We start from the raw sequence: 19,371 nt of genomic DNA on the forward strand, positions 1-19,371 counted from the left end.
TAACGTTGAATTATATTTCCAAAACTCTGGAATTTGACCATCTTTGAGGAATTATGGTTATGCTCAGATTGGGACATTGCCAAAAGAATCATTTTGAGAAGGGTAATGGATCTGTTTTTTTTTTTTTTCTTAAAAGGCAATTTTCCCCACTAAATAGCAAATGAAGCAAGATGTTTCCCATTGATCTAGGTTTCACAATATTTTACAATGCAGCAGTTTCATCAGTTTCAGCTTCAACAGGCTGCTCAATTTTTGTTTGAGGCATCCTACAGTGAAATTAATTCATTTAATTTCAGTTAATCTTTCATGCTCTCTTCAAGATGCAGTACACTTTTGGTTTAGGCATCCCACATTTTGTGCACCCAAAGAAATAAAATATATCATCTTCAAATCAACATTTAGCTATTCCATCTCCAAGACAGAACTTTGTACGCTGATTCACTTCTAAATAAATACCATTTCAGCTTCTTCTACTTCTTCTAGACTATTTGTCTCCTTTCTTAGTTGTCTGGCCCAATGTTATTCTTGTCTCCTTAATACAGCGTAGTGGTTTTGTTCCACATTCCCATTATAAGCCACCTTTTCTAGCCTCTGCTTTTTGGCAAATGCTTGGCTACTCACTTTTTGAGATGCCAGATACTCCATTCCACGGGCTACCTGGTAGGCACAGGAGACCAAGTCCTTGAAGGTCAGCTGTTCCTCAGGAAGCTTGCAGGTATCAAAAGAATAATCCATGCCAGGTAGCCGGCGAGCTCTCAGGTATTCCCTTAAATTCCCCTTGGAGGCATATTCCACAAGAACATAGAGAGGACCTGGAGAAAACCATCCATTACTGTTTGACATATTCTCCAGCTTTCCTGACAGCTTTCTACTCATTTTAGGACTGGTGTGTCCTTTCATTCAGATTCTACAAGAGAGGAACTTCGGTTCTGTGATGGATTGTGTTAACTTTAACGTTGGAAAGAGGATCTGTACCATAGCAACTGAGCAAGGTAACATGGGGTGGGTGAAGATGGACATGGTTACGGGGATGTCTTCAAGCTACAGACATCAAAGCTGAAACTGGAAGAATCAGCCGTCTTCCAGCCACTCATCAAAAAGGAGCCCAGATGCCCACACCATGCAGGAACTTCTAAGATTTGCTGACTAATCCAAGGCCTTCTCCAGGGTTGCCCTGAGGACAACTCATTTGAGATGTTTTGAGATGCCTCCCTGAACACCCACTAAGCTTTCTGCTGGGTTCCAATTTTCCAAAGTGGAAAATCTGAGCTCATGTGGGAATTTCCACACATACAGTTCTACCTGTGAGGTTTCCTCCAGGCTAGAGTGATTTTGAAGAGGCAGAATTCACCTCCTTTACTTTGAGTAGGACCTCAACGGGAGAAGGTAGAAAGCAAGGACACTGAGGGGAGAAGGTGGTGGGGCTTGGCTTTTTGGTAAGGTCACATGGAGATTACCATGAGACGCCATCAGAAAATGGATAGTCTTTTCTGGTGACATCATTTCACAGGGATTAGAATAAAAACAGGCATTGCAGAAGACCAAAATAAAACTGTTTCTCAGAGAAGAAGGGGTTGGCTTATTGTCCGAAGCACCCAAGGGCAGGACAAGAAACAATGGGTGGAGGCTCATTAGAGAGAGGTCCAATTTGAAATTTAGGAGAAATTTCATGACTCTGAGAATCAGTTAACCAGTGGAACAGCTTCCCTACAGAAGTTGTGAGTGCTCCATTACTGGAGGCTTTTAAGAAGAGATTGAACAACCATTTGTCCAAGATGCAATAAGGTCTCCTGCCTTGGGCAGGGGGTTGGACTAGAAGATCTCCAAGGTCCCTTCCAGCCCAAGGATTCTGATTTTGGGGCATCTGCAGTTAGATTCAGGAGTTGCAGTTGCAACACTGAGAGGGTTCTAGAATAAGCAGCCTAGAACTGCTAGAAATGGTTCTGTGCATCACAATAAGAGTAATATTTTCCTTTTTAATAATCTTTCTTTTTAAAGCATCAGTTCAGTGCAACAATGGCATGGAACCCACTTCACTTCCATATTCCTTCTAGGTAGTACGTTAGCTGCTCCACAAATGCTTTTAAGTCAGAGAAATGTGTGCAGACACAACCCTCTGCAGAGAAATGGATTACTAGCACTGTTTAAGTGAAATATTTAAATTATAATTTAAATACTTAAATTATATTTCATATTGGTCTTTCAGGGCAATTGAGATGTGACTTTTGCACAACAGTAATTAATTACAAAAGAAGAACGGCTGCAGAACTTGGGCTTGGCCAGTCTAAAGAAAAGCAGAAATACGGGCGACATGACAGCAGTCTTCCAGTATCTCAGGGGCTGCTACAAAGAAGAGGGAGTCAAGCTGTTCTCCAAAGCACCTGAAGGCAGAACAAGAAGCAACGGATGGAAACTCATCAAGGACAGAAGCAACCTAGAACTAAGGAGAAACTTCCTGACATCAGAACAATTAACCAGTGGAACAGCTTGCCACCAGAAATCGCAGGCACTCCTTCACTGGAGGTTGTTAAGAAGAATAGTGGACAGTCACTTGTCTGAGATGGTATAGGTTCTCCTGCTTGATCAGGGGGCTGGACTAGAAAACCTCCAAGATCCCTTCCAGCTCTATTCTATTCTAAGAGTAGAACAAACATATATAGAACATAGAATAATAAAGCTGGAAGGGACCTTGGAGATCTTCTAGTCCAACCCTCTGCTCAAGCAGGAGACCCCATACCATCCTGGTCAAATGGCTGTCCAGGCTCTTCTTATAAACCTCCAGTGATGGAGCCCCCACAATGTCTGAAGGCAAGCAGTTCCACTGATTATTTGTTCTCACTGTTAGGAAATTCTTTGTTTCCAGGTTGCTTCTCTCCTTGATCAGTTTCTATCTGTTGCTTCTTGTTGGAAAATAAATTGACCCCCCTCACACTTCTTTGTGGCAGCCCCTCAAATATTGGAAGACTGCTATGATGTCCCCCCTAGGCCTTCTCTTCATTAGACCAGACATACCCAGTTCATCATGTTTAATTAATATCGTTTTCTTTCCTAAATCTGTTTTCCTCTTCCAGGATAACCGAAAAAGCTTAAGAAAGAGGCAGGACAACATGGGCTTAATACGCCCAAAGCCCCACAGCCGCCCGTTGTGGGCACGTACCGTCCTGCGTGCAGGCGCCCAGGAGGTTAATGATGTTTTTGTGCTTCCCCATCATCTTCATCATTTCCATTTCTGAGACTAAGTCGGAGAGATCCTTGTCTGTGGCGTCGTCTGTGAAGGGAGGAGAAAGGCAGCAGTGAGGGGAACGCGTCTCTGTCACAGGCCCCACACGTGTCGAACTGCGCCTGGACGTCTCAGCTTGCAGGTCCACACCATCCCCTGCTCAGTGGGGGTTTCACCCTATTTCTGGTTTTAGGGATCAGTGACTCTTCCCCTCACCTTTCCTCCAATTCTGGATCACAAAGGATGTTATAACAAAGATACACAACTGATATTTTGCTGGTTTGGGTTCACGTCCAGGCCAAGTAGAGGGAACCACCCAAACATTCTCCAGGAGGGAGAGCCCTTCTGCTTCAGAGAGGGGAGTGGGACTGGGGGGGGAATCCACCTTTTCTGGAATGGCATTTCTAAGCCAACCCTCCACGCCCCACTCCCCCCCTTATCCCGTGAAGGGCAGCAGTTGAAGAACTGAGAGGTGAACTGGAGCACAACATGCATCGTCTTGACCCAGGTAGTCTTTGACCTATGACCACAACTGAGCCCACAATTTCTGGTGCTAAGCAAGACAGTTATCTAAGTTGTGCCCCATTTTATGTCTTTTCTTGGTCGATGTCTATGGAGGTTCTCCGTCATCCAAGGTCCTGGTTGTCCCAAAGGAGCTTTTTTCAAGAGGCAACTGAACTTTCTTGTTTTTCCTTTGAAGACGTTTTGCTTCTCATCCAAGAAGCTTCTTCAACTCTGGTGGGGGAGTGGAAGGATTTATACTCCTTGCAGACAGCTGGTCATTTGCATCCTTTTAGAGAGTCTTTGAGGCCACTTGGAGGTTTATCTGATTTGCAAGACAGGTCAAAGAGGCCATCTATTTCAAAACTGAACATCTCTCTCTCAATAGGGGGGGGATACAACATCCTTTATCTCCAATGTACAACACAGTCCTTACAGCACTTCCAAGAAGGATACACATTCATATCCACAACTCAGGTGACCCTGAGGACACAGATAAACCTCCAAGTGGCCTCAACAACCCTCTAAAAGAAGGCAAATGACCAGCTGTCTACAAGGAATATAAATCCTTCCACTCCCCACCATCTAGTCAGAGCTGAAGAAGCTTCTTGGATGAGAAGTGAAACATCTTCAGAGAAACACAAAGTCCAGTTGCCTCCTGGAAAAAGCACCTTTGGGACATGAAAAATAGTCCTAAGTCCCTTTTTCGGGTACTGTTGTAGCTCTGAATGGTCACTAAACGAATGGCTGTAAGCCTAGGACCACCTGCAGAAAGGACAGGAAGAGACCCCAAAGGCCTGAGAAGCCCTAGAGCAGAAGTCAGTCCACGGAGAGGAAGCTTGAGAAGTGAGCCACACCAAGATTAGAAATCAGGAGTGCAAAGAGGCGAGGCTCGTGAAAACAGCCCCCTCCCGCCATCAGCTGTCTTCTGTACCTTTCAGCATCTTGACGGCTACTGTAATGGGCCTGTTTGGCTTCTCCTTGTCGACCCCCAGGGCTTCGGCCATCACCACCTGACCGAAGCAGCCTTCGCCCAGAGGCTTCCCGAGAGTCAAGCTGAAAAGCAAACCAGCCAGAAGGTGAGCACGGAGAACAAGGAAGCGGCTGTCTCCAAGCCGCGCCCGGATGATGGTTTCCTCACCGCGATCTCGCCAATTCCCACTTGGGATCCGCGGGCAGCTCCAGCTCGGAGACGTTGGCCAGCACGGCGCCCTCGCTGGAGGAGAGGCGGGTGATCCTCACCAGGGGAGTGCTGGAGTTCACGGAGGAGTTGGACTCCAAGGACACCTGCTTGGGTAGAGCAAACGAAGGGTGGTCAGCAACAGGCCCCTCTCACCCCAGAGCCGAGGGGCAGGGGAGCCACTGGAAGCCGCTGGGAGGCTGCTCAGTGTGATTAGACTCAGGAGCACAGCTGAGCCCAAACTGTAGTAATCAGTGCTCAGTCATTGCAGGGTGCAAAAAATGGCTGCTCTCTACACAGCTTTTATTGTTTATATACAGTTTACAAGAAGCAAAAGTTTCTACATGACAATAGCATTTCATTGGTTAAGCTCCTAACCAATCCTCAAGAATATAGAAGCCAGAGGCCAGAAACAGGGAATAGTAAAGGCAATAACATCTTGTTGATGCGAGCTAGCTGTTATCAGACTGGCAAGGTCAAACAGAGCTGCGCACTTTCACATCGCCAATGTGATGTGAGGGGGGGAGATAGATCTAGAGAAGAAGAAGCACACAGGCATTGGAGGGGCAGTTTTCCACACACGACCTTTGCCTGGCTCCCACCTCTACAGCAAACTCTCCGTTGTTAAGTGAATCACTGCAGTTGTTAAGTCAGTAAACTGGTTGTTAAGTGAATCTGGCTTCCTGCATGGACTTTGCTTGTCAGAAGGCCACAAAAGGGGATCATGTGACACACACACACACACACACACACACACACACACACACACACACCTGGGGCGTTGCAACCGTCATGAACATGAACAGTGGCCAAGCGTCTGAATTTTGATCACGTGATCGCTGGGAATGCTGCAACGGTCATAAACTGTGAAAAACGGTCCTAAGTCCCTTTTTTCAGTGTCGTTGCAACTTTGGACGGTCACTAAAGAAACTGTTGTAAGGACTCCCTGTATTTTGCACGGTGGCCTTCTGGTTAAGAAATCCAGTCGACGTTTGTTTTTAAAAAATGCTTTTGGGCTTAAGTGGCCCAACTTCTGATTCCTGAGCGTTGACAGCTCTGCTCCTTTGGGTTTTACGAGAGGCGAGGGGAGCACCTCCACGGTCTGGCAAAAGGGCTAGGCTGCTCCCGGGAAAGAAGTGGGGATTTTTGGAATAACCTGGTTGCAGGATAAAGCAGTACTCGAAACGCTTCCTGCGATCTTGAGGCAGCCTCGGACCATGTTGGCTTCTACCTGGGGCTGATTAGCAGGCAGAAACAAGGGCTGAGGGGATAGGCCTGACCTGGAAAAATAGGGAAACATTCCTTCTCTCTCTCTCTCTTTCTCTCTTCTTCACTTTTTCTTTCTGTCTCTCTCTTTCTTCACTTCCTCTCTTTCTGTCGCTCTCTTCACTTTGTCTTTTTTTTTTCACTTTCTCTTTCTCTTTTTCTTTTTCTTCACTTTTCTTTCTTCTCTCTTTTCTCTCTTTCTCTTCGCTTTCTTTTTCTCTTTTTCTTCACTTTCTCTTTTCACTTTTCTCTTTCTTTCTCTTTCTTCACTTTCTCTCTTTCTTTTTCTTCACTTTCTCTCTTTCTCTCTTTCCTTCACTTTCTTTCTCTCTTCACTTTCTCCTTTCTCTTTCTTTTTTTCACTTTTTCTTTCTTTTTCTTTCTCTTTCTCTTCTTCACTTTCTCTTTCTCTCTCTTCACTTTCTCTTTTTTCACTTTCTTTCTCTCTTTCTCTCTACTTTTCTCTCTCATTTCTTTCTTTCTCTTTCTCGTTTTCTTCACTTTCTCTTTCTCTTTTTCTTCACTTTCTCTCTCTCTCTGTTTCTCTTTCTCTCTCTCAACATTAGGCTCATTCAATGAAAACTGACTGAAAGCAAAATTAGAGGTCAGAGGGACTTTTTCAGACAATGCTTATTTACAAACGAAGGCAAATCGACGTGTCCCAGGATAACGTTGCTGGCTCAGGAATTCTGGGAGTTGAAGTCCACGAGTCATAAAAGAGCCAACGTCGCCTACCCCTGGGATAGAGATATAGAGGAACAGTGATCTTGTATCTACTTTCTGTTACCTGTCTCTTGAGCGGGAACTTGGAGACTTTCTGAACGGCAGTGGCGTTTATAGCTTTTTTGGCCGGCCTTTTGATTTTATAAATCAACACCATCACAGCCACGAGGATGGAAAGAGCGAAGGCGATCCCGTAGCTGAGGATCCCTGCATAAAACGAGCTGGAATCCTGTCTCGCAACCCGTTTTTCTGCTGGAGAAGGAGAAACACACATTAGGAGCCAGAAAAAATGGCAGCCGAAACCATATTCTGACATATTTCACTATAGATCACACCCAATCTAAAAGACATGGCTGCAAAACAACAACAACAACAAAAAACAACTCATGACAACAGCACTAAATAGCCGCCATTTCCAAATTTCTTAAATTTGAGGATCGGCTTTAGTGTGGGAAGTTTTCAACAAAGGAGATGGAAAGCTCTCTCTTCTGAGAATCCAACAGCTTTCTCAACTGGATCCTTTATTTAGGAGCAGCCGTACAAATACTGAAGGCAGCACACGGGTTGACGTTCAAGCGTAATTAACCCCGCGCAGTAATGACCAATAAATGTATACTAAAAGAATAATGCTGAGGTGCAAAATTTCAGTTTGTGTTGCAGCACTGGGTGAGAAGCAGCCTAGCGTTTCTCAGATGAGTTGGGGCAGGGAATGGCATGATTTAATTTGGGATCGCGTGATTCATTTGGTGCAAATCATGAAAGTTCCTCCCTGCCAAGAGACACCCCAAGGCAGAAGAAGGGGTGGGGTGGGGGGTGAGGCAACAGGCCCTTCTTCAGGTCCACCTTGTGAGAAATTGACTATAGAAGCTGAGAGCCACAAATGATTCACAGGAGCTTCCCAGAACAAGGCTTTTGTTTTCCAAATTAAATGTGGGCACAATTCAGCCAGTGAAAGTTGGACTCCAGTAAGAGGAAACCACGCCATATATTGAACATTTTAGCATTCAGAAATGCCCCAGCTTGTAAGCCTTGTGTGAAACAAAGACTTTTAGACTTCTTGAAGGCACCCCTGGAGAGGCCAAAAAGTCGCAACGGGCTTTGCAACTCTTCAACCGAATCCGTGGCAGCCTCTTTCTTCTCGCTCACTTGTAGCTGTCTAAAAACCAGTGCTGCATCCACAACCGTGTTACGAGTTCTGAAAAGGGCACCACCAGGGCTCCCAAGCTGGAGAAAGGCTAATCGTTCACGCTTACTCCACAGTAGAAACGTGTTATTTTTATCTCCGCTTGTCATGAGTTGCATGAAATGAAATGTGCGTTTTGGCCCCTGAAAATGAACCATCCGAGCCCGAAACACAAGATGCATCGCCTGCTCAAGAGCTGCACCTTGGCGCATACAGTAAGGGCTCTCTGCCCTTCAGAGGCAAAAGGGGAAAGGAAACCAAGCAGAAATACCTGGTAATACCGTCAGCCAAGCAGAATGGTGTGAATAACCAATAGAATTCCCCGCCAGGCAAGTATATTCCCCGGCGTCTTCAAAAGTAACATTCTGCAAGGACAGAATTTCTAGCTCTTTATCCGTTTTGTTAACACCTGCTGTCTACGGAGGAAAGAACAAAACAAAAACAGAGATAGGAAAGGAAGAAGAAGGAGAACAGAATAAGCAAAATTCCCAGAAAAGATCACCCAGACAAATTTCACAAGCAGATGGCGACTGAAAGAGCCTCTGTGACCTGTTCCTGGTTCCCTTGCACAACCGGGGTGGGGGGACGGGGGGTTGTTTCCAAAGCAATCAGTTCCCTTCACCAGCCTCTGACTCTGTCCCACTAAGTGTGCATGCAGGCCAAAGCGTCCGAACGAAAAATTCCCTTCACAACGTGACTGTCTCCAGGTTAGGTGGGCCAGGAGGGGGACGGAGAGAAGAAGAAGGGGAAGAGAAGGCGCCAGAGACAAGCAAGAAGGATCAAGACAAGTGGGCAGAGTTAAATGTGGCTTTAAAGAGAAAAGCTTTTAATGCTTTAATTTGCAGAATTCATCCAGAGATTGGTTTTGGGTTTGTTTTTTTTCCCCATCCAGAAAAACCTTAACTTCTCTTAAATCTGTTAGGAAGGCTTCAGTACGTTTTCTGACCCATTTTTTTGTGCCTGTGGGTTTGGTTTTTTTTTTTTTTTTTTGGTTTTTGTTTTGGGAAGACACTGAAAACCAGGAAGGGCTTCAAAATGTGTGGCTTCCGTGGCGAAGGATTTCAGCGGGAACGCCTGACAACGGCGCTTCCAAAGTGAGCTTGATGAATCGTGAAAAGAGGAGACGGACAACTTGATCACACAAAGAGCCAGTTAATAACACAACGGGGGAGGAAGAGGAGTTTCAAAGACAGTCATTTAATGTGGGAATTTTTCTGAGCGAATGATTCATAAAAGCATTTTGTTATTCTAAAAGTCAGGGGAGGAAAAGTCAAAGTCATCATCTCGAAGACGCACAGCGTCAGGGCAGAGGAGAGAAGGAAGGGGAAAAAGAAAGGAACCCAAGATGAATATGAAGGGGAACGCCTAGCAGTTTTAAGCTGTTTCGGCTCGTTCGTGCAGCTGCAAAGCCTTTGGGACAGAGTTGAGGAATTACCTGGTTCTGGTTTGTGAATGTGGAGCCAAAATGATTTTTCGGCTCTGCCTACGAAATTGTTGGCTCTACAAAGATATTCGCCTTCATCTCGTTTGGTCACATTGAATAGATTTAGCTTAGCATCGGCTTCAGCGTTTTTACTGATCCAGGACTGCAGAATAGACAAAAACTTGAACTTCAGTAACCCAACAATCTCTCTCCATCACACGTTAGACAGACAGGGCTGACTAGCTCTTACTCAGTGTGTGTGTGTGTGTGTGTGTGTGTGTTACTTTTTGGTGGAACTCCATGATGGAAGAGGATGGCTTCTTTTTTTCCAATATTTTATTAATTTTTTATAGTTGCTTAATATTTTATCAGCAACATATTGTCTGGGTTCTAATATTTAGCTTACTAATACTGTACATGTTAAACTCCTTTCTCTATCTCGTTTTCCTAGCCATTGATAAAATGTATCCCATGTTGTATAATATTCTGAGTCTTCTTTCTCTTTCATCTGTCAATTTCTGCACAATCTAAACTTTTCTTAATTGTCTCGTCCTCCGCCGTTAACTCTTCATCTTTCCAATGTTGAACAAATACAATTCTCGTTGCAGTTAACACATGTAACATTAAGTATACACATTCCTTCTCATAATTTCCTACAATTATAACTAACAAAAATAATTCTGGCTTAAAATCGATGTGTTTTTTAGTCATTTTCTCTAACCATATATGCATTCTAGGCCAAAATCTTTTGGCTTTAGGGCACGTCCACCAAAGACGATAGCAGGTGCCTGGTTTTAGGATGGCTTCTTCTTCGTGCAGGAGTCCACCCTGAAGCCCTTGAGAGGGAGGTGGTGGGCAAGTCTCCTTGGACATGTCCAGGAGGAAAGGCCCACGAGCTGTCCAATCCATGAGTCTCACAACCCAAGTCTTTTTGCTCCTGAAAACATTCCCCTAACTGGGATCTGCTTCTTAATCCCTTGAATCCAATTTTTTTTCTTCAAATTCTGCACTCTCACATGACTTTCTCCTCTGAAGGATCCTATATAGATATCTGAAGAGGGTTACCCTAGCCCCCCATGCCTTCCCTTTCCAAGGTGAAACAGGCCAACGCAACTCTTCAATCTCCTTCCACAACCACCCATTTCTAACCTTTTCTTACCCTCACCGTCTTTCTTCTTTTAAAATCATATTTAATATATAAACTACAAAGAAAAGTCTTTCTCTAAACTTGTCCTAGTCTGCTTTAATCCCTCGTGAGGTGGGGTGAACAGAACTAGACCCAGAGCTTCAAGAGAGGTCTGGCCTGCACAGAATAATTTTTTTAAAAAAATACTTCTATTGTACGCCTGAGGATCGCATTTCCCTTTTTTGCTGCCCTATCATAGGGAGGTAATCCCAGACTTAAAACCATTAGTTTGAAGTGATATTGGCACTGAAAAAAGGGACTTACAACCTGTCCTTGCGCTTATGACCAACGTAGCATTCCCGGGGGTCACGTGATCAAAATTCCGACGCTTGGCGACCAGCACATACTTATGACGGTTGCAGCATCCTGGGGTCACATGACCAGCCGTTTGTGACTTTTCCAGCCAGCTTCCAGCAAGCAAAATTAATGGGGGAGGGGGGAAGCCGGATTCATTTAATGACCATGTGATTCACTTAACAACTGCAATGATTTGCTTAGCAACCGTGGCTAAAAAGGTCATGAAACCGGATGCAACTCTCTTCACAACCACAATTCTGGCCTGGTTGTAGTCATAAATTGAGTGTAATCTGTACTTGTACCTGGACACGTTCAGTTTGCAATGACTGAAAATGATTCTTACAAACACTACGACCAAGTGGTGTTAGGATATGGCTGCAAAAAAGGTACCCCCTTATCCTATACCTAGTTTCCTAAAAAGAAGACCTCTCTATTTGATTATTATATTATTATTTTCTAGCTGGCTGAGGAATTCTGGGAGATGAAATCCACGAGTCTTAAAGTTTTCAAGGTTGCAGATCCCTGCCCTATCCTATTGCAATAACTCTTTCAATTTTAATTCTTTCCTCAAGAGCACAAATTTGGCAAGCATTTTCTTCACTTCTTTCTCTAGGACGGTTACCATCAAAACACCAGCTCCAGGAACAAGCCTGGTAGTAACCCTCCCAGATATTTGATTCTGGTTTGATGAAGAAGTAACCAGTGAGGTTCTTTGAGCATGGAGTCAACACAGCTGGGTTTCCACTGAATTGTCCCATCATTCTGATTTTAATCTAATTTGCTAATTAAGAGTGTCACTGGTCAAGTCTTAGGCTGTAATCAAGAGGCAACGACTGCATTCCCATGATCTAGTAAAGCCGTTAGTGGATGAAAGAATGAGCTACACTTAGTCTTGTGAGAGTTATTCTTGATAATGAGTAAGGATGGAATTCAAAGGTGCCCTCAGAACCAATGACTTTATGATCTGTTCAGGAGCTTCCCAAATAGTGATACCAATCAATCTATATTCAATGGTCTATGAATCTTCCTTTCCTCCTTTTTTTTGAAGATAAAGGTGATTTTGTATTCTCCAATATCTATAATGTCTATATTCAGAGAACCTATCGTTTGCAGAACAGTTATGGAGGTCAGCAAGGCATCCTATGACTTTGCTAAGGAACTACATCAGGTGTTTTTGGAGAACAATCTTGTCTTGCTGCTTGTGTGAAATTTGATCTTGAAAGGTGAAGACCCTTTGGGGAAGGCTAAGGTGCTGGGAAACAGCTGCCCCCACCTATGCAAATAATCCTTACATTAATTCTAGGTGGTGATCCAGAGTTATTATCTTCCCTATTGTAAAGCCTGGCAACCGGTAGTGTCCTAAGCATGCTAAATAGTTTTGTGATAAGAGCTCAGATTTACATCAAGCCTTTCCCAAGGTGCTTTTCCAAAAGTCAACTGGACTTTCTTGTTTTTTTCCTTGAAAACTTTCCCCTTTTCATCCAAGAAGCTTCTTCAGTTCTTTCCATTTTCAAGGAAAAACCCAAGAAAGTCCAGTTGCCTTTTGGAAAAGCACCTTTGGGACAACCATGACCTGGATGATGGAGAATCTCCATGGACATCAAAGCTTTCCCAATTTGTGGTTCTATTCCCCCCCCCCCGACGTGGTCAATTATATGGTCAGTTCCTCTGCAAGATTAAACCCTGGCTCTTCCAACAAGATTTTCAGCAGATCTCAAGGTTAATCTGATAGTGGTGGTTATGAGTGACTTCCTGTAAGTAACTGCTCATTCTAGTAGGTTCAAGACCTAAAAGACTCACGTAGCAGTATACCAACCTTTAGGACAGAGACGTAAGGAGCCCCATCTGGCCCGTATTTGCTTCCGTTGACTTCCACATGTTTCAACCACTGGATGTGAGGCTGAGCATCGCTGTACACTTTGCAGTGGAATTCCACATTGCTCCCAATCACCACTGTTTGATTGGCAGGCAATCCTGCCTGGAGAATAGGGCGGTGGGGAGATCTCTCTGCAGAATAGAAAGGATGCTTACTTATTATGGGCAATGAATAAACCCCTCTACACAACATTTGTCCAATAAAAGGTCCTTGTTAGCACACCACAATGCTGCTAACTTTCACAAGAGCCTAGGTGACCATAATACCCAGGTGCAATATAACATTTGCATGCATAAGCCATTGCTCAATTCCTTTATTAAACATGGAAATGAAAAGGTGGATTAAAAATGGCATGAAAAACCACAAAATACAGGGTTGCCTTGCTCAGTCTGGCTTCCTAAATGGGCAACAAGCTTTACTATCATCAGCTACCATCACAGATTATTAGAAGTAGAATAAAATGGATGTAGTCAACTCCCTGAAGCAACTTGGATGTAACTTTTGAAACACGTTTGGTGAGATACCAATTTTCTTTTTTTAAAAAAACAAGATTTATTGATTTTTTATTTTTACAACAAGGTACTTGAGAAACAATGTGGTGACAGGGTAGTCAGTTATCCATACATATATAACTCAGATTAGATCATTAAAAGCTCCGTCTCTATTTTCCTCAAATAGTCTAATATATTCAAATGAATATATTTTTTCAATAAAAATTCAATTAATCAAAACAACAATAATATTTCATCCGTGTAAGTCCAAATCCTGTTTTAAGCTTTACTATTTACAATTACCATATTCCAATTTGGTTTAGATAAACCTTTCCCCTTTTCCTTAACATAATCCTTAGCTCTAAAATATACATATTATTTCAACCATAAAGATCTTGTATTTTCTACAAGTATTCTATTTTTTAATCTGGTAATTCATTTATTAATATCATTTCTTCTTTTATCGTAAATCCCTCTTATTCTCCTTCCATTACAAAATAGCTATCCTTCCTAAAAACAAGAATATTACTCCAAAAAATACATTTCTAATCTATTTTAAATCTATAATCTATCAATCAATATTTATGTAAAACTCTTTTAACCCACTCAATAAAATTTAAGTCCAATCCAAATAGTTGTTATATCCACAACACAAATCTTGAAACTTGAATTAATCCGTGACTAAAAAGCCTTTTTAACCCATTGCATACAGTTTTAGATCACAGTCTTTTATTCTAGCTTTCTTTTTGTGACAAGCAGGTTTCCATAACAGAGCCTCTATATCAACAAATAAATCTCTCTTTATTCCTTGTGATATCTTTTGAGTCAAGAAAAAACGTCCCCTCCTCTGTTTTAGACACCTGGCTCCTTTGTAGATAATCCCTTGTTGTTTTAAAAGTTCAGGTCTCAACATTTGATTCTGCTGAGTAAGACACTCAATTATGTCCAATTTTGTAGTTAGTAGCTGGTTATCAAAATTGTCATAGTTCTCAATCAGTTGTATTTGCACATCCATTTCTGTTACTTTTGCAAGTGTATATGGTTTAGTTAAAGTCATTTTTTGGTCATCAGAAGTCTTAATAGGTTGTATATAGAATGACATAGAATCTTCTTTAGTATTGATTAATTCCTCTTCTGTTGTTTTTTGATCTGTAGAATAGTCAAATGAAGTCTGCAGGTTGGTTTGTAAGTTCAAAGGAGAGTTTCTGTTTTTTATTTCTGTAGTAATCTCTTTTATTTGAACACATATTTGCTCAGTGGCTTCATAGATTTTTTTCCAATATAAGTTTATAGTTGAGTTGTGAATAGGGTTTCTCCCTATTCACAACTTCCTGTTATCTTTTAGTAGAGGCTATGTTTAATAACATTTAAGCATTGCCCACCTCCATGGATTTAACAGCTGTTGAATTTCTTTGTCTTTTTCCTTTTAAGATGATCTGAAGGTCAAAACCAACCTCAACACCAAACAGAAAAAAGAAACAGTTGCAATTTTAAATTTCTCCACAAGGTGTCCTCAGTAGACTATAAAATCTCTTCCCAGACACCAAAAATGACCAGGGAAAAATAATATTCTTCACATGTAAACTAAATCCAGTAATAAGATTCAATAATAAAAAAAATTTCAAGATCCCAAAGTAAATAGAAATAAAAAATAGTCAATTAAAATTAATTTTCATTCCATTTTCAAAGCTTCTCTTCCCACACTGACAAACGCCGCTCTCTCAAAGAAGGGAAATAATTCCAAAAATGCTTTGTACAGGAAACAAAAAAGAAAAAAGGGCTAAGAGAGGGGAGGGGAAGTCTCACCCGGATCAACCATGGTCGTTCTTTACACTTAGATGTTCTTCTGACTTTCGGTTACTGCAGCAAAGTGATCGGCCATTTTACAGGCTGATCTTTTCTCCGTCGGCCCTAAGGAGCAATCTCGGACCGCGGAAGGAGCTGCCACCCTTCCACAGTCAATGAGGAGCTCCTCAACGGTAATCGCCCCTTCAGGGTGACTTTTCGACCCGATTAAGAGTCTACCGGCAGAGGGAAAGCAGCCGGTGAAGAGAGGGATCTCTCTGTGCGGCTGCATACGCTGCGATCCAGCGTGAGGTTTTTATCAGTTGGATTAAAATGCAGTCTCTGAATTCATTGGCTGGAATGACTACCATTGGATTCATAGGGTTTCCTGCCTGAGCAGGGGGTTGGACTAGATGACTTCCAAGGTCCCTTCCAACATTGTTATTGTTATTATATCTTCATCCATCTTGATATCTCATACAATTCAACAAGGATGTTCTTCTCATATTGAATTGGGTCTTGGAAGTGTTTTAATTCACGGTCAAAGAAAATTTAGGATATAGTGGAAAATAAAAGGCTATTCTATGCAGACTTTCCCTACATTTGTGGGTATTGCTTTGCCCCTCAATAAACGATCAATTGAATAAATTGTGGTATATCTTAATATGCTTCCAGATCTAGAGTATCTGAGGAAACTTTTAAGAAATCAACATTTAAAAAAAAATTATGAATCTTCTTAAATACTTGGAATATGTCCCTGGTATTATTTGTATCTTTAACACTCTAAACAATATAAAATTTATATTGATATGAACAGCTTATACCAGGGGTAGTCAACCTTGGCTCTTTTATGACTCGTGGACTTCAACTCCCAGAATTCCTGACTCAGCACAGCTGGCTCAGGAATTCTGGGAGTTGAAGTCCACGAATCATAAAAGATCCAAGGTTGACTACCCCTGGCTTATACGGACTAATAAAAATAGTTAAAATGGAGATAGAATCTGCATTGATATAGTCAGAGTAAGCCCTATGTTAATTCCTCATTGATATTTAAGGAAAATCATTAAGATATTGAGAAAGTTTTTATGGGACAGATATTTCCCATCCAGTTTTCTTTATCCAGGCAATTTTAAAAAAAAACCCCACTTCTTTATATAGAAGTAATAATTTAAAGAAGGTGTTTGCAGAACAACAGTACACTAACTGGGCACTACCTCTACGTACAGTTTTAAAAATTATATATGCATTAATTTTGAGGTTATTTTTCCTCTGAGATAGAGATATGGTTTAGTCCTTTTTTATTACTGGCCACCAGGAAAATCTGAAATTCGAGGGTGCAGAGAAATTAGCATATTATTTGCATTCAGCAAATCTACTTTCCAACGGTTTTTCCAGCTCCAGAAGTGGAGCAACCCAGAGGAATTCCTTCTTTCGTCAAGAGGATGTAGTCTGGGACAGATGGGGAACAGCTGTCCCTTCTGCGAGTGCCAAGGGGCACGTGGTTCTTGGAGACCAAGTTTAAAACAACACTTACCAAGAACGTCAAGTTGGTAAGTATGCCGAATTTCACCGTATTTGTTCCGGACCACACAGGTGTAGTTGCCTCGGTCTGACGGAACAACGCTCTCCATGACCAGACTCCACTGCTGATGCCGCAGCTGCCAAAGGAAAGGAGAGATCAGCAGGAACTCACCTTGGTCCTTCAGAAAATGGCTTAGCGAGAACATCCTTTTCCTAGAATTGAAATGTGGTGGGCCTCTCTCTCCTACGTACTTCACAAACAGGGCTAGGACTAGATGTCCTTCCCCAATTTCAGAATGAGAACCCAACAAGACGATTCTGAGAGCAGAAGTCCACAGTAATGGGTGGAAGATCGCTGAAGGGAGATCCAACTTTAGAAGTAAGGAGACATTTCCTGACAGTGAGAACCATCAGCCAGTGGAATAGCTTGCCTCCCAGAGTTGTGGGTGCTTCATCACGGGAGGCTTTCAAAAATAAGACTGGACAACCAATTGACCAGGAGGGTAAAAGGACTCCTGTCCCTTCCAGCCCTACGGTTCTATGTTCTAAAGTCGCCAATGTTGGGAAACCCTGATCTAGACTGTTCCCTCCTTTGCAGCATTAAGATATTAATTGTGCAGACATTCTAATGAACGCCCACAGCATCTTGGCACATTCACAATAACTTTCCATAATATCCATAATAACGCTTGTGTGTTTTCTTGAATAATACAACCCAAATGGATGAAAATTATGAAACCAACTGCCATACTTGGATTTATGTTAGAAGTTGGATTTGTGTTGGAAAACCCAATTCTTACATTTAAGGAAGTTCACATTAACATATACTATATAAAGAATCAATGTCTGTCTGTCTGTCTGTCTGTCTGTCTGTCTGTCTATCTATCTATCTATCTATCTATCTATCTATCTATCTATCTATCTATCTATCTATCCAGAATAACAGAGTCGGAAGGGACCTTTGAGGTCTTCTAGTCCAACCCCCTGCTCAAGCAGGAAACCCTATGCCATTTCAGATCAATATTTGTCCAGTCTCTTTCTCTCTGTCTCTCTCTCTCTGTCACTCTGTCTCTGTTTCTCTCTCTCTCTTTCTTCCTCTTTCTCTCTCCCTCCCTCTCTCCCTCTCTCCCTTTCTCTCTCTTCATCCATCCACCCACATATAGGCTCATTAAATAGATCACCTTCTTTCTACATCAACATTCTACATTTATTGCTGGTGTAACCTCTGGGTCCAATTTACAAGTTTCTAAAGCATCTGGTGCATTTCAAGAATAGCCTCAAAGCAACTCATCAGCCTACTGAGTTTCAATATGCAAATAGGGGGCGGGTTACACTTATTTATCCTAAGAGTTCCATCAGAGAAAAACCAAGGCCAGCTCTGGCGATGAGCAAGCAAGAGGGGTGGTCACCAAAGGCCACCCACGAATGAGGACCTACTTTAATGCCTCCAATACGGTGCTCCCCCTTGAATTCTTTGCCATTTTTCAGCCAGGATATGGAAGGAAGTGGCTTGCCAGCTGACGGGCACCGGAAACGGACAGTATTGGCAGCTGGCACTGCCAAAAGCTTCTTTTCCATTCTGATAGGATGGGTCCAATAAGGCGCCGCTGCAAATACAAAGCAGAATGAGAGACGTCAGCTGAGAAAGACGGTGGGTCTTCAGCTACTGAGTTAGTGGGACTTATCTCTACCAGCTTCCTATCAGGGATGGCCTTCTAACTTGAACTGAACAGCAGCTCTCAGCAGTCCTTAGCACAAGGGTCCCCAGCCCCCAGTCTGTGGACCAATACCGGGCTGCAGCACACCAGCAACCGATCCGCACAAACAAGCAAAGCCCCATCCATGAGATGCAGGCAGTACATGAAACCAGGCCCCCTCCGGTCCGCGGAAAACCCTCTCTCCACGGAACCAGTCCCTGGTGCCCAAAAGGTTGGGGACCTCTAGGCCTTAGCAGCAAAATCAAAAGGATGATGTGGTTTTGGAGGACCACATGTTACTCATCCTTGGGTAAAATGACTTCTCCAGGGGCGCAATTAAGCCTAGGATGAAGATGAGAAGGGCAGCTTTAGAGAATGCACCACAGGCCACTTGAAAAGCCAAATGTCTGTGGAGATTCTCCATCGTCCAGGTCACGGTTGTCCCAAAGGTGCTTTTCCAAAAAGCAACTGGACTTCCTTGATTTCCTCTTTGAAAATATTTTGCTTCTCATCCAAGAAGCTTCTTCAGTTCTGCGGATCCAATCTGGGTCGGTCACCGAGTCCAAAGATTTTGTCTTCCAAGCTTTTGGACTGGAGCCCATCTTCGGGGACCTTCTATCTCTCTCTTCAGTTCTGACTGAAGACAAACTTTTTCAAAGGAAAAAACCAAAGAAGTCCAGTTGCCTTTTAGAAAAGCACCTCTGAGATGGCTGAAAAGCCAAAATCACAGAAAACAAACTGTGACCTGAAACACAGTAGTTGATCCTGTTCTTGCCCTCATTCTAGCCCAGGGCTAGGCAACCTTGGCTCTTTTGTGACTCGTGGACTTCAACTCCCAGAATTCCTGAGCCAACCGTGCTGAGGGGAAAGGGAGAGGTTTCCAAGCTGAGCCACGCTGGCTCAGGAATTCTGGGAGTTAAAGTCCACGAGTCATAAAAGAGCTAAGATTGCCTACCCCTGGCCTAAGCCTAGGCCACTTTATGATTCGTAGACTTCAACTCCCAGAATTCCTGAGCCACCAT

The 19,371-nt window shown here is 42.8% G+C and overlaps 1 protein-coding gene across 6 annotated transcripts in view; it reads right to left on the reverse strand.

Annotated features, from left to right (window-relative positions):
• FGFR3 (fibroblast growth factor receptor 3) overlaps positions 1–19,371 on the reverse strand; it is a 67,161-nt gene that overhangs the window by 9,604 nt on the left and 38,186 nt on the right. The window contains exons 4-12 of one of the 6 annotated variants that reach the window (XM_039347624.1): positions 18,090–18,259; positions 16,666–16,789; positions 12,796–12,986; positions 8,345–8,489; positions 6,955–7,142; positions 4,863–5,008; positions 4,656–4,777; positions 3,158–3,268; positions 622–812 (exon numbers count right to left, since the gene is read on the reverse strand). In XM_039347624.1, coding sequence (XP_039203558.1) covers positions 622–812; positions 3,158–3,268; positions 4,656–4,777; positions 4,863–5,008; positions 6,955–7,142; positions 8,345–8,489; positions 12,796–12,986; positions 16,666–16,789; positions 18,090–18,259 — 1,388 coding nt within the window. Of the gene's footprint in view, positions 1–621; positions 813–3,157; positions 3,269–4,655; positions 4,778–4,862; positions 5,012–6,948; positions 7,143–8,344; positions 8,490–9,508; positions 9,660–12,795; positions 12,987–16,665; positions 16,790–18,089; positions 18,260–19,371 lie in introns of all 6 variants that reach the window. The other 5 variants (XM_039347623.1, XM_039347622.1, XM_039347621.1 and 2 more) reach the window with 5 other exon arrangements.

The sequence above is a fragment of the Crotalus tigris genome, unplaced genomic scaffold (assembly GCF_016545835.1).
Source record: "Crotalus tigris isolate CLP2741 ecotype Arizona unplaced genomic scaffold, ASM1654583v1 scf7180000018097.2503214, whole genome shotgun sequence".
In the NCBI taxonomy this organism is placed as follows: Eukaryota; Metazoa; Chordata; class Lepidosauria; order Squamata; family Viperidae; genus Crotalus; species Crotalus tigris.